Below are 15,494 nucleotides of genomic sequence, written 5' to 3'. Positions count from 1 at the left end.
AGTGGAACTCGTTGATTTAGGCCTACATGGTGTATTCAACTTATTCAGAATTTCCGAATGAATAATTTTAAAAGGAAAAATTATTGAATGTACAATTTTCAAATTTGAATGTGGTTGGTGGTTCAATTGATGTTATATTGGACGTGTGCATAATAGAAGTGGAACTCGTTGATTTAGGCCTACATGGTGTATTCAACTTATTCAGGATTTCCGAATGGTGCTCTTCATTTATTTGTAAATCGGATTTCAGAAGATGCATAGGTATGATCAGTGATTTTTTATTAATTCTTGTTCTTGAATGCCAATGCGAGTCATATTTGAAACTGCTGTGCATCGACTGGAGTGGTTTGTAATTATATATATATTTTTTACGTCCAGACCAGCGCAGTTTCAAATGTTGGCAAACAAAGAAACAAATACTAGGGACGCGATAAAATTAAACAAATGCTAGGGACGCGATAAAATTAAACAAATGCTAGGGACGCGATAAAATTGTGCGATAAGCAGCCATGATTGGTTGAAATACGTCCTTTCGTACCGTTTTATTGGTCAAAAGTAGTATGACGTAGTAAGAGTGTAATAGTCAGGCTAATTTGTGGCCGTCTACGTAGGCCTATGTACCAGGAATAGAAGATAGTGCTTGCTTACCTCCAAAGAATATTTTATTGTTTAAAATGCATAAGTATTCGCCATACTTAATGAGTTTTAACTAGATATTAGAGGAAAAGGTGAAAATAACTATTATGTGACTAATCTTTTTGGACATAATTAGTGTTTTAATCAGATGTTTTACCCAAGTGTAAGAGAAATGTCAGATATGAAATCCATGACTAATTCTTGGTTTCATATCGCCAAAATACAATCTTTCTATCGCAAATTCCGCCGATGCTACACATAACCTCGCATCGAGTCCAGGGACGACAGAAGAGCTGATGGAACAACTAACAACGTCTATCTGGAGGATAGTATAACAAAACGATGCTGAGATAAGGGATGATAAAAGAGTCTATGGAAGGACCAAAAGCGTCTTCATTCAATCTGACTTGAAAAATTCACTTATCTAACCATAAATATTTCAAGCTTTGCTGGTGACGATGATAATAGTGATATTAATAACGACTATACTACAAACTGAGTAGCCTAGTTGCAAAGACGGTCATGTCCATCTGTCAAAAATTTTCAGTAAGGCCAAAAACTGTTTTAGTTTGTTTAAGCCAACTTAGGAAGTTGAACTTTTTTTCTACAGCATGTTGGCAGCTTAGAATAATTAATTTGCTTAATTTAAATACTTCAACTTCCATATATAATGAGTTAATTGAAAAAATGAAAATGGACTTTGGCGGCTTTGTAACAAGGAATGGGAGGTGACTGTTTTTGTAACATAAATGATAGTACATCCCATGTGTTTGAATAGGGAAACAGAGCGATTTAAAAATTTCAATGTCTTTTATCTCGTTAAGAATAAACTGAAACACATTTATTTTAAGAAAAGTACATTATATTAGTGCAACCACATGAAATTGATTTGGAAAAATTCCAACATAATAAATAGAAAACACTGCAGAAATGCATTGACTCTTTTGGAAATAAAGTTATTGTTTTACAACACTGTTACACAGAATAAAAAGAAATCAATGTTATAAACATACTTTTGATAGAAAATAATTTCACATTACAATTTATAGAAGAAATTCACTTACGCTTTGAAAGTAAAGATATTGCTTTTCAATAGTGTTCCACAAAATAAAAAAGGAATCAATGTTATTAACATAGGCTACTCTCCCATCTCCCACAATCACATGCCCAGTCACATGACCTAATTCAAGCCTCTGATTGGTTTTGCGTGGAGTTGGCGGCTATTGTCATACTCGTACATAAGTTAGGAAGTAGCCGTCTTTGTAACGAAGGCTTGTTTTTAAAGTGTAATTGAACACATTTCTGAACGTTTTTGACAGAAAATAGTAGCAAATTCGAATTTCACGTATAAATTTCCATAAGAATAACTCAACCCCATTTTCGAAAAAATGGACTTGGCCGTTTTTGCAACTAGGCTACTCAGTCATAATTTTAGTATGACTAAAATGTATATAACTAAACCACAGTCTAGTACATACAGTCGCAAAGCTCAATACGTAGTACATTGCATCCTTAGATAGTTGCTAACCACTAGGATCGCTATTATCGTCTCATTACAGACAATGCGAAATAGTACCTGCACAGTCTATTGTTCCTAGTACCCTCGTAACTCAAGCTTCGTGACTGTATATATTAAATTGTGACTAAACTAGAAGCCCAAGCTCATGAATTTCTACATGAGAACAATACAGAAACAAGCTGCTTGTATTTTATATCCTTACTGATAGGCTACGGTACGTTTTATTAGTCTCCTTTATCAAACGAGGTCAGATTTACGTTTATTGAACTATCCTTGGACACGGTTCTGTCTGAGACATTACAAACTTACAAACAATACTAATTTATAACTTTGTTTTCTTATTATTATGACCTCAACATTCAATGTGTAATACAATGTTAATGAAATTCATCACTTTTTATGCTCATTCTTAAAGTAGGTGACTATTCAAGGACGATGTGATGCCGTAGTGATAACATAACAATAGCAAAATGATAAGTGAAAGAGAAACTTAATGTCCTGCATCCGAATTGTTTCTAACAAATTTCACAGACTCGTCATAAAGATAGTGTTATTACTCAAACTAGACGACAACATATTATATGTGCAATCATATCTACAAAGGAACATTAAGTAGAAACATTGCAATGTTTTCTTTTCATTTTTAGTAATTATTTTACGACTTTTTATCAACTGCTGTGTTCATCCAGCGTCTCAATGATATGAATATGATAATGCCACCAAAATGAGTTCAGATCCAGCGCCGAAAGTTACCAGCATTTACTCTTAATGGGTTGAGGGAAAACCCAGGAAAAAACCTCTACCAGGTAACTTGGCCCAACCAGGTTTTGAACCCGGACCCGCTCGTTTACGGTCAGGCATGCTAACCGTTACTCCACAGCGGTGCACTTTTAAATAAAAAGATGAAGTTATCTCTTCTACACGCCATAAAATCGCATGGCGGCATAAAGTCCTATGCTTTCATGATCTTGGTACAGTATGAGATGTGGTCGTCATCATGCTCCGACCACATCTTACCTTCGAAAAAGTTCCGGTATTCAATTTGACAGAAGTATGAGTGAGTCCCGAAGCCGTTCTCGAAGTTTACAGTCAGCGATTTAAATAATTCAATGTTGTCAATTCAGCGAGTTTCCCGCTACATTTGGCGTTTTTTTAGTGTTAGTTTAATGTATTAAATGTAGGAATTTAGCAGATATTTTTAGCACTCACAGCGGAAAAATAATCTCATTTCAGATTGTCAATACAGCAATTTAGCTAACACTAAGAAACGCCAGATTTAGCCGAATTGGCAACCTGAATGATTTAAACCTTTGACCACAACAATGGGCCAGATCTCAGTAGGGTTACCAAATTCTGATCACAAAAATACGGGAGACTTGGTCACGACAAATTTCAGCGCAACTTTTTAGGGGTGTGAAGTCTGGACTCATTGATGGAATGATTTATATTTTCATACAAATTTAACAGAATTTCAACAAATGGTTTTGTTAATTGAATTTTGAATGTAAATGAATCACAAGATGGCTGAAAGCAAGTAAACGTCTCTTAAACCAATTTATAACAGACAGGGTTTGGAATTGAACGGGTTACATTAGCTTCTTGTCTATGCAGATGACGTGAATATCTTAGGAGAAAATCGACAAACGATTAGGGAAAACATGGGAATTTTACTTGAAGCAAGTAAAGCGATAGGTTTGGAAGTAAATCCCAAAAAGACAAAGTAAGTTATATGATTATACCTGAATATTGTACGAAATGGAAACATAAAAATTGGAGATTTATCCTTCGAAGAGGTGGAAAAGTTCAAATATCTTGGAGCAACAGTAACAAATATAAATGATACTCGGGAGGAAATTAAACGCAGAATAAATATGGGAAATGCCTGTTATTATTCGGTTGAGAAGCTTTTGTCATCTAGTCTGCTGTCAAAAGATCTGAAAGTTAGAATTTATAAAACAGTTATATTACCGGTTGTTCTGTATGGTTGTGAAACTTGGACTCTCACTTTGAGAGAGGAAAAGAGATTAAGGGTGTTTGAGAATAAGGTTCTTAGGAAAATAGGAAAATATTTGGGGCTAAGAGGGATGAAGCTACAGGAGAATGGAGAAAGTTACACAACGCAGAACTGTACGCATTGTATTCTTCACCTGACATAATTAGGAGCACTAAATCCAGACGTTTGAGATGGGCAGGGCCTGTAGCACGTATGGGGGAATCCAGAAATGCATATAGAGTGTTAATTGGGAGGCCGGAGGGAAAAAAGACCTTTGGGAAGGCCAGAGACGTAGATGGGAGGATAATATTAAAATGGATTTGAGGGAGGTGGGATATGATGATAGAGAGTGGATTAATTTTGTACAGAATAGGGACCTATGGCGGACTTATGTGAGGGCGGCAATGAACCTGCGGGTTCCTTAAAAGCCATTTGTAAGTAATAATAATAATAATAATAATAATAATAATAATAATAATAATACCTTTCAGTTCTGCATATTCAACAATATGACATGTAAAATAATGCCGCTGTATATTATTGGGGTTGTGTATGTTCAAGTAAGCTGCTTGGTCGCGCGCAAAGGAAAGAAAGACATTTGTGATTACCTGCGATTACGGGGATGTAATCATAAAGCACGATGTAACCAAGAGTCCAACTTTGGACGTCTTTGGCTTACACGATCATAAAATCGTAGGTCAGATATCTTTGAACGTCAGTGTACCTACTAACCTATCGATATTAATGTCAGTTTTTATTTAAATATATTTGGCGGGTATTATTAGATTACATTAAAAATTGACGATCAACTTTGATAAAGAAAACATGGGAGGATTACGAGATCGATAAGGGAGCCGTGAGGATCCAAACGTATTAATTCAAATACGGGAGTTCCTGGAAAATATATGGGAGTTGGTCATCCTAGATCTGAGACTTGCGGCAGTGGAGGGGATATTTGTATGCAGTGTGCGAAATGTTGTATTTTGTATCTAAAGGTGTGCCTCTAATATTATTTTACAAAGGACATTAATAACTTCTTTCAAGAACCGAAGCTTGTATATGTTGTGGAAAAAAAGGACAGAACAAAACTGACAGTTAATGACGAATATTAATAACGGCAAGGAAGTGCCATCACGTACCCTGATAATGCCGAATCTTCATTAGAATATCAGACGCCGTCCTCCCCGGGCGACCCCGAAGGTGCGCCCCGCTTTTACTTCGCCTCTGGCAACGTTGCCAACTTTCAAACACAACATTATGGAATTGTAGTTAAAAAAATTATCGGATTTTCCATAAAATTATCACAAACATACAATATAAATAGTAATTTGGCTCTATAGCATCATGCCTCAACTCGCGTTACGGAAAGCGCCCTGGTTCAAGTCCGCATGGGGGAGGAATATTTTCTTGTGATATATCGGCATGAGACCGATGCCTACCCGGCATTGTGATGAATTTGGGAACCTAAGGTAGGTAGCGAAATCCGGTTACGAAAACCAGCTATAGGGTGCAGCAGTGGGAAATGACGGTTTTTATAACCCTGTTGTGGTATATTGAGGACGAATTAAAAGAAAAGACTTATACTGGAAGTAATCTAGTACAATGCAATTTATAAATGTCTGATTACTTTCTGAAAATTACATTTCATAAGTAACCTCCACAGCAACGATTACATTCGTGCAATCTGCGATGAAAGTTCTGCATAACTCGCCCCAACAAAACAGGTTCGATGGCACTAATTTCGTTCCTTAGGCCTATGTTTTGTTTCAGCTGGATGATGGTGCGAGGATTGTTGCGATACACCCTACTTTTGAGATAACCCCATAGGAAGTGATCAGCGCACACTGCTCATGGTTCAATGAACTGTCTGCGAAACATGTTTCCAAGACGAATAATTTCACGATCTGGAGACATGGCCTGGCCGTCAAGATCTCCTGACCTGACGAGTTGTATTCGTTGCCGTAGAGGCTATTTACGAAATGTAGCTTTTAAAAAGTAATCAGACATTAATAAATTGCATTGTACTAGATTACTTCCAGTAGGCTATATGTGTTTTCTTTTAATTTGTCCTGAGTGTCCCATAACAGGGCTATAAAAACCGTCATATTCCACTGCCGCACCCTATATAAAGGCAGGAGGGACCATCATGCTAACCACACGATACCTCCTCTCTGGTTGGATGATCGTTCACCTCTGTTGAGGTATGTGGATGTGAAGCCAACGGCCAGCCCCAACTAAACAGAAACTTACAATGAAATCATAAAATGAAATAATTTAATTTCTTACCTTTCTCAGAATAGGCCTATTCCTGGCTTCACAATAAAATTATTTTTTCAACTATTTATATAACTTTATCAGAAGATCCAAGAAAATACACGAAAAAACACACAAAACCAACATGGGACTCTGACTAACACTTTTTATGTGTCCATCATGTTGAATATTTGTCTTTGAATAAATAGATATCCAACTATGTATGACTGGATAATTTAACCAATGATTTTCCACAGAATAAAGTTATCTTGAGTTTGTAAAAACACTTTTACAGTAATTTTCATATTTATCCAGAGGATAAAAAGTTATCCAATGTTCTATACAGCAGCCATAAGAGAGAAATATGCCACTGAATATAAATAAATGTGGCGTAAATATAATATTCAGACAGTATCGCTCACATTAGGTGCACTAAGGAAGTAACAATGCAATAGTTCTGTTTTTCTATTACTATAAAAGCATGCGGAAAAGATTAAAAAAGAGATTACTTAAAAAAATAAACAGATTCTAAATGAAATGCCTGACTTGTAGACTTACTGTAAATGTAATTTATCTTGAGGTAAAAAATTCCTTATTCCTCTTTACGTTCCTAAATTCTGACAATATTCCTGGTATTGCTTTTGTATTTTATTTCTATGTTAATCTCGCTGAGCATGTCAACAAAACTATTTTCTCTTACTTGTTTATGTGGTGATCAGAAGATGCCCCACATCTGGATATTTTAACAGCTACACTCACGTCTTGACACTGAGATGTTTATGTCATCGACTGAACAGAATCTTATGGCTTGAGGTTTACGGTCACGATAACATTTTACGACTGAACCAAGGTGTTCATTGTAATAAGCGAGTCACTTAATACGCTGTAAGAATCTGGAAGACGACTTCCAGATGCTTTTCTTCCTCTTTTACGTATCTCAAAATGTCGTGCATTATAATTATGAAACTGATTCACAATTTGAATTTCTGTAACACCCCACTCGTTCCATACTGTACAGAAGAAGCACAGTCCGCCGAATGTTGTTTACCATTTTTAAAAGGTCACATTAAAAAAAAAACATTTATATTAAATTTACAATCTTTCTAGAAGAGACAATAAGTAAATATTATAAAAGAATATGACATGAGTGGAGATGTTAACCCATGACAACACTCCATAAGAAAAATAACAATGTTTTAAATAGATGTAGTGAAAATGAATAGATCAAACAGTACTGGTCCTTTTGCCTTCTTCTTTTTTTACTATATTCCAGCAAATTTAATGCAATGATTGGGATGTTGATTTAACTGACGAGGGTGTTTTTTTACTAAACTTACAAGCAAACATTCTGATGGGAGCAGATAAAAAGTTATTTTTTTTCTTCCATCATGTTAATAATGTCAAAAGAAGTGCGCATACAAATTTTTACAGCTCGACCGCAATTACAAGGCGTCCAGAAAGTTATTTTCTCTGGGGCCGTTTACAGAAAAAGTACAAATGCATGGAAATATTTATTTACATAGGTACAGCAATTATTGCGCTATTTGTCAACATATCCCCCACTGGAATTGAGACATTTGTTATACATCAATTTTTGTACCCCTATGTCGTAGAAGTCAGCCGCCTGGGATCGGAACCAGCCAGTCATGATATAACAAATGCCTCAATTTCGGTGGGGAATACGTTGAAAAATAGCTCAACAATTGCTGTGTCCCAATAAATCTTTCGAATGAAATTAATTATGTTTTCTTTCTGTTAACGGCCCCTGGAGAACGTTTTTCACGGCCCTCATAATTGCGATCGAGTGGCCAAAATTTGTATAAGCATTACTTTTGACATTATTAACATGGTGAGAGAAAAAAATTAACTTTTCATCTGTCCCAATCAGAATGTTTGCTTGTTAGAGGATTCTACTTTAACAGTTTAAATGTTTATATTATGATTAATGACATCATTACGGACATGTACAATGGTGGAGTGACAATGGAACGTGTCTGCAGATTGGTTTCAATATCGATGGCTAAGAAATTACACCTTTTATCTAAAAAGAAATGGTCATTTACTTGAACTACATTATGATGATGATTATTATTATTAGTCTATTATTATTATTATTATTATTATTATTTACAACTTTGAAGAGTTAACTAATATCTTGTCCTCGAGTAGATCTTGCAAAGCAGAAAATAAATTTAAAAAACAGTAGGCTAGTTTGATTCACCTACGTACATATTTACAGATACGAGGTATCATTTAGTCATCGATATAACTTTATAAACAAGAAGTTTATTTTTAATGACAGTTTTGATTTAGATCTCAATAACCAATAGCCTAGATTTCTTAATTTTGTTTTCAAATTGATTTTTTTTAGTGTCAATATGTTTACGTCATGTTAATCACCGATCTAAATGCATACCTACTAAATATTTAACATCGTCTGCTTTAGGAAATTCTTTGTTGCAAAATGTTACAGGATGGCAGTTTTCAGTTCTGGTTTTGAAAGTCATTTGGTTTCACTCCTCCCTTGTATTCTCCATTTAGTCTTCTGTTTCTTTCAATTCATTTTGCAAGTTTTCAGAAGCTGTTGATGGATCTTCACATGAAGCAAGAATAGTAATGTCACCAGCGAAAGTAGCTACTAATATTTTATTAGAAATTTTATTGGGAAATCAGCTGTGTATATATATATATATATATATATTATTGGGTAACAAAAGTTCACATAAATTTAATTAAACCTAGTTTGCAATAATGATAATAATAATAATAATAATAATAATAATAATAATAATAATAATAATGATTTATTTTAGCTGGCAGAGTTAAGGTCGTAAGGCCTTCTCTTCCACTCAACCAGCAAAAAGTGTATATACATATGCATGAACTTACAAAGAATTCAACAATTTGATTTAGATGAGAGTTACATGTATACAAGAGTTATTTACGAATTAAACAACAAAATTCTATGAACTATTAATTAAACACTGAAATAAACTGTGTAGCAGAATTAAACTAAAATACATAGAATGTTAACATATTTCAAATGATATTAGATAATAGAAAGAGATTATTATGAGACAATTTTGAAAATACTGCACTATCAGGATGATGTCTAAAGAAAAAAGTAACAATGTAAATCAGTGATAGTTTAAATCAGTATGATTGGAGTTAAATGCTAATAAGGTTATCTTTTAAGCTGTTCTTAAAGGTGTTTGTTAGTCTTGCAGCCCCTAATACTTTGTGACAAGGAATTCCATTGACGCGAGGTGGGTATTGTAAAAGATGAGGAATAACAAGATGTTCTATGAAGAGCTATACTTAGCGTGCCACAGATAAGTGATCTGGTATTTACGTCGTGGTTAGAGTATAGATAAGAGAAACGAGACGAAAGGTAATTTGGTGTTGAGGTGTGCAGAATTCGAAAGAGTAAAGACAAAGAGTGTAAAGTTCTGCGTTCTTTAAGTCGGAGCCACGAGAGACTTGCGAAGGACTGTGATATGTGATCATATCGTCGGATGTTGCACACGTATCTGACGCACATATTCTGAGCTCGCTGTAACTTGACTGACAGTTCAGAACTTAGGTCACTTAACAAAACGTCACAATAATCGAAGTGCGGCATTACTAGGGTTTGTACTAGAGTAAGTTTTAGTTGCTGGGGCAAGAAGTTTCTCAAGCGACTCAAACAGTGAATGGAGGAACAGATTTTTTTTATCGTTTCTTTAACTTGAAAATTCCAACTTAGATTATTATCAAAAAAGAAGCAACGATCTTTTTACGACAGATGAATAAGGGATTAGCGTGTTGTTAAGGGTAACAACTGAAAGATTACTTTAATTAAGGGAGTTAACTAAACGTTTATGTCCAATAATTATAGCTTGAGTCTTACTTGGATTAAGTGCGAGTCCGAAATTGGCCGCCCAAGTGGAGACAGTGGCTAGGTCACAATTTAACTTGTCAATCGATTCATTGATCGTACTGGGTCTGGAATGTATGTAAAGTTGTAGGTCGTCGGCATAGAGATAATATCGGCAATACTGTAAGTTCTTTGATGCGTCATTAATGTAGATAGAGAAAAGTAGTGGTCCTAATACGGAGCCCTGCGACACTCCCGGCTTTGTGCATCGCCATTGGGAGAATTGATTATCAAGTGAAACACACTGTTGGCGGTCCCGTAGGTAGGAGTCCATCCAGCTCAAGGTATTGTCTGACAGGTGCAAAGCCTTCATCTTTGCAAGAAGCAAGTCGATATCAACAGAACCAAAGGCATTGCTGAAATCGAGAAGAGTTAGTGCCGTTACTTCACCCCTATCCATAGCTTCACGGGTGTCCTCAGTCACTTTAACCAGTGCCAGTAATATGCAGTAACTTATCTACGTTAAAGGCCAGTTTGTTCACGTTCAAATATAATCTTTCGATGACTACGGCATGCGCGCTATTTCGATTCCTCATGAAGAGGAAGGGTTCTCTTCAAATTTCACATTGTAATGAATTTGGGGAGCTGCGATAGGTAGCGAAATCTGGTTTCGAAACCCAAGGTACAGCGGCTGGGGAAGAATCATTGTCTGACCATACGTTACATTCGTTTTGGTTGAATGATTGTTCACCTCTATTGAATATGGACGTGGTGTCAGCAGTCGGCTGGTCGGCCTTGGCCCTTCACAGGCTGTCGCGCAACAAAATATGAATCATATGCGAATATAGACAAGTCAAGTTCGTATGAAAAAATACGTTGTTAATAATTTATATTTCTGTTTTGTTTAAATATTTGACATGTTCATTTTTGTTTTATGTATATAATAGTTTTTAATGTATTTTTGTCTATATTATATCTAATATGTATTTTTGTAGTTCCCTGATTCTAACAATTGTAATAAATATGTATTTAAATTTAAATAAGGGCTATTATATAAAGCGGCAAAGACAAAGTAGGCATATATATAAAACTAATTTGTTATCTAACCTATTTAAAATTTTATGATAGAAATTAATCTATAAAAAAAGTTTTTTTTTGTAAAATATATTTCACACATTTTCTAAAGGCCGCCTGATTCAGACCTTAAGCCGCTGTGGTAGTATATTTGGCAAGTTGTTTATATTTTTGTGTATAAACTGGACAGTTTATGCAGGGAAATGGCAATATGTTCTTTGAATACTGGTTTACAGCAATAGTATCTGCCCGGAGAGATAAGTGTCCCACGATTTTTACAATTTTATTTTGTCATTTAAATATCTTTATTGCATAGGCTATTATTTCAATATTACTTTCATGAAACAACATTTTACTCACAGATCACACACATATTTTAGTATTGTTAGCAATTGTTGGCGACGTGGGCGGGTTTACCAACAATAACTCCTCATTCAACAAATTCTCTATTTTGCTTCTACGAAGATTTGCAGTAGTGCCATCTTTAGAGTGTGATTCAGGCTTCTATTAAATTGGCCGATGTAGAATAAAATTGAAGTCTAAAAGATGTAAAATCATTCATTTCAATTTTAGTATGGGTGCCTTATCTGTCATTTATCATGTAATTATAACTACTGTAAGTTTGGTAGAAATGTGGATTTTCAAAATGTTGTCCTATCGCTGCATTTTGTTAACCCGTATGTAACACAATTTTAAATTGATTAGTTGGCAACAATTATTAATTAATTAATAGAAGAGTAGCGCACAAATGTGCAGAGAGAACAATTTTATTATTAATAGTGAGTGATAGTGTTAACGACGGTCGACGGCAACTTACAAGAAATTATCATATCCGAAGGAACATTGTGTTAATATAAGGATATCAAATATAATTAACTGATATTTATTACCTGTTGAAGCGTTAAAACGTAGTAATTAACATTTTAAATATGCGAATTACGTTAAGAAATCTGCATCAACAATCATTCGAGGTTGAAATAGACGAGTGTGAAACGGTAAGATAATTTGTTCACTTTCGAAAGATAAGAATTTAACTTCCTTAGCTCAATGATGTAAAAGACGTTTTCATTCGTAATGGGAAAATCTCTAAGTAGGCAAATTGTAAAACTGAAGCTTGATGTTAAATTGATATAATATGATATTCTGTGAGATGCTGAAATGTTTTACTACTTTCTTGGATTGTGTGGATATATAAAGTCAAATAGTTTAATATGACCGCTAAATGGTAAGTACACTTCGTCAGCTTACTGTGACCGCTCAATAGTGGTAGATACAACATCTATGAAATGCCTGCATAAATACAAAGAAAATATTAAATAACAGTTATTATTGGGCTGTATTTCCTGACATAATCCTATAAACTTTCTAAAGCTAATATATTACTTAAAAATTGAGTACAATAATTATGAAACTCTTTAAGATATTTGTATAGGCCTATAAATCTCTAAATTATACTATTTTCTGAATTTCATTAGAAAGTTGGTAAAGAGGTAGAAAGGTTTCTCTTATACACAGGGCCGCCGACAGAATTTATGGGCCCCTAGGCAATACTGTACTTGGACCCCCGTTGAAAAAAGTAACAATTACAAGTTACCATTTATTCTAACCATAACAATTATTTGCAAAATAAATAAAAGATAACCCCATACACAGATACGAACTTAAAAGTGTACACTTTTATTACGTTGAAAACTTTTAGCAAAACTTCATATTAGCACAATATATTATATTCATAAAACATTATTCTTAAACACCTGCAGTCCAACATCAACAAACAACTCTCCTTGACTTCATTGATGCAAAATCATCAATTATGTCATCAAAATTTAAAGATCTAGCAAGATCGCTCTCCAGACTAAGGAGCCAAGGTTACTCAGTCGTTCTTGACACATTGTTTATCTGAATACATTTTTTATTTCCTTCATTTTGCTGAAGAATCGTTCAACATCAGCAACTGTCACAGGAATTATATAGAATATTCTAATGGCTATGCAAATATTTGGAAATAAATTATCAAGTTTTAATTCCCTCAGACTCTTTAGGAGATTCATAGGCTTCAGTGGGCTTGGCCCTAAATTAGAGGCATGAATTGATTTTAAATATTTCGGCTCATCACTGATCTCTTTATTAATATCTTCATACCATTTTTCACGCAGTCTAGCACCCATATTAATATCTTCCAATTTTTTCAGTCTCTCCTTGTGCTTCTCAGCTCCCGACTTATGCCTGTACTTGTCCATTGTGCAGTTAAACTATAACCAGTAACACTAATCAACAGAATTTACTAGACAAACGACAATGAAAAGACGAAAGTTTCGACTCGAAACATACATTGTACTGAAAGAGAAACGTATCCTGTGACTTCGGTTTGAGAGAGTCCACTAGTATATTGTGGTGGGCCAGCGGGGGTTTGGTAGTTAAAAAGGACAATCCAATAAATAATTGAACGTGTTCAGTACAACCGACGGAAACATAGTTCAGGCAAATGCAGGGGCCCTCAATGTCTATCGGTGAACATTAATGCGGAAATCGATCTTCTATTATATAAAAGTCAAATATTTACATATGAAGTGGTAATTTGTAATAATTCTACTATTGTTGAGTTAATATGTCAGATTTATGTAACAAATATTCTTACAAAATTTTGTAGTACCGGTATGTATCTACGAATAATTATTCGTGATAATAAAAAGTAATCAGACTCACTTAATCTGACGGGCCATTATTGCTCACGGGCCCATATGCACTCACCCCTTTTGCCCCCCCTTCTCGGCGGCCCTGCTTATACACACTAAAATGAATACAGTATAATCCCGCTAATCCAAACTAGGCTAATTGGGAACGCATTATCGAAATTCGGATTAAGCGGAGGACAAGAATGCATACAGTGTTGCCAATTTGGCGGTTTTCCCGCCAGATCTGGCGATTTTCAGTGTTAGTTTAGCGGGAAAAAGTATGAAAATTTGTATAGCTGATATAGGAATTTAGCGGGTATTCTTAGCATTCACAGCGGGAAAATAATCTCATTATACATTGACAATATAGCAATTTAGCAGTTTCTGCACTGTTTCTTAGCAGGTTTTTTAAAACTGAGTTGGCAACACTGGAATGCAAGCACGATTTATTCCCTCCCCAACTTTCACTTTAACCGCGTCGTTCAGTTTTGAGCAACGAGTTAGATAGTATCTAATAGATAGTATCTAACTCGTTGGTTTTGAGGCTTATGAAACGTTGGCGGGACATTGCCGCTTCGTCAAGATTATCTACTCTTCGTCAGAAAAAGCTGACAGATTATCATAATAATGTATAAAACAAAAATCATTCATTCACTAGTGATAATTAAGTTGTAGGTGTATATTGCACATTTTGAGTTTCTAAATACTGTAGCTATGAACAGAATAGAGTTTCAATTCATTTTTTTCTTCCTCTTCTCTCTCCTTAGCATGTTGGGATTATCTGGATTTTCGGGGTTCTACAGACAGTGCCGGATTTAGGCCTAGGTCACTAGAGCGGCATTTTCTTTCTTTCTCTTCCTTTATTTCTTTTCTTTTTTCCATTTGAATTTTACAGTGAAATTTGTTTTTAAAACACTTGTTGGTAAATTTTTTCTGAACTTTGTTATTGAACACCTTGTGGAAGTCGGAAGTCACATTGTCTCGGTCGCGGCGAAAGTAAAAGAAAAGTGTGCAGCTGCATATTGTAATACCGTTACCACTTTATTTTACTATGAAACTACTTAAATTTAACTGCTTGTATAAATAAGAATACATTGCCGGAAATCAAATTGGATGTGTGTTTCTTATTTATCGCTATGAATAGTAACCACAAGTCTTAGTTATTTCAAATATACTCGTATATCGTCAACAATACTACAATACTCATATTTAATCACTTTTCAGCATGTGCACTATATAATTCCTCATGAAAGATTTATTCTGCAAAGAGTTAGAATTTATTTTTCAATACTTCCTATCGAAGTAAGAAATACTCGTAATAATTATACCACCAACATAACCAATACTTAAAAATAAACCACAGCCTGGCTTTCACAAATCAATTTTGTTTCAACAATGAATAATTTAGAAAATGTTTCTTTGCATCGAGTCTGATGTGCTTCGTCAAACCGACTTTAATGACATCATCAATGCTTTATCTGTGAACAA

The 15,494-nt window shown here is 34.8% G+C and overlaps 1 protein-coding gene across 3 annotated transcripts in view; it reads left to right on the top strand.

Moving 5' to 3' along the window:
* LOC138696758 (UV excision repair protein RAD23 homolog A-like) overlaps positions 1-15,494 on the top strand; it is a 111,079-nt gene that overhangs the window by 71,164 nt on the left and 24,421 nt on the right. Inside the window, exon 1 of one of the 3 annotated variants that reach the window (XM_069822143.1) lies at positions 12,136-12,326. The exons of the other annotated variants lie outside the window; for them this stretch is intronic. Coding sequence (XP_069678244.1) covers positions 12,261-12,326 — 66 coding nt within the window. The 5' untranslated portion in view covers positions 12,136-12,260. Of the gene's footprint in view, positions 1-12,135; positions 12,327-15,494 lie in introns of those variants that run through there. 3 annotated transcript variants of the gene reach the window in all.

The sequence above is a fragment of the Periplaneta americana genome, chromosome 3, assembly GCF_040183065.1.
Source record: "Periplaneta americana isolate PAMFEO1 chromosome 3, P.americana_PAMFEO1_priV1, whole genome shotgun sequence".
Taxonomy (NCBI): Eukaryota; Metazoa; Arthropoda; class Insecta; order Blattodea; family Blattidae; genus Periplaneta; species Periplaneta americana.
This window is presented reverse-complemented; position numbering and strand designations above follow the sequence as displayed.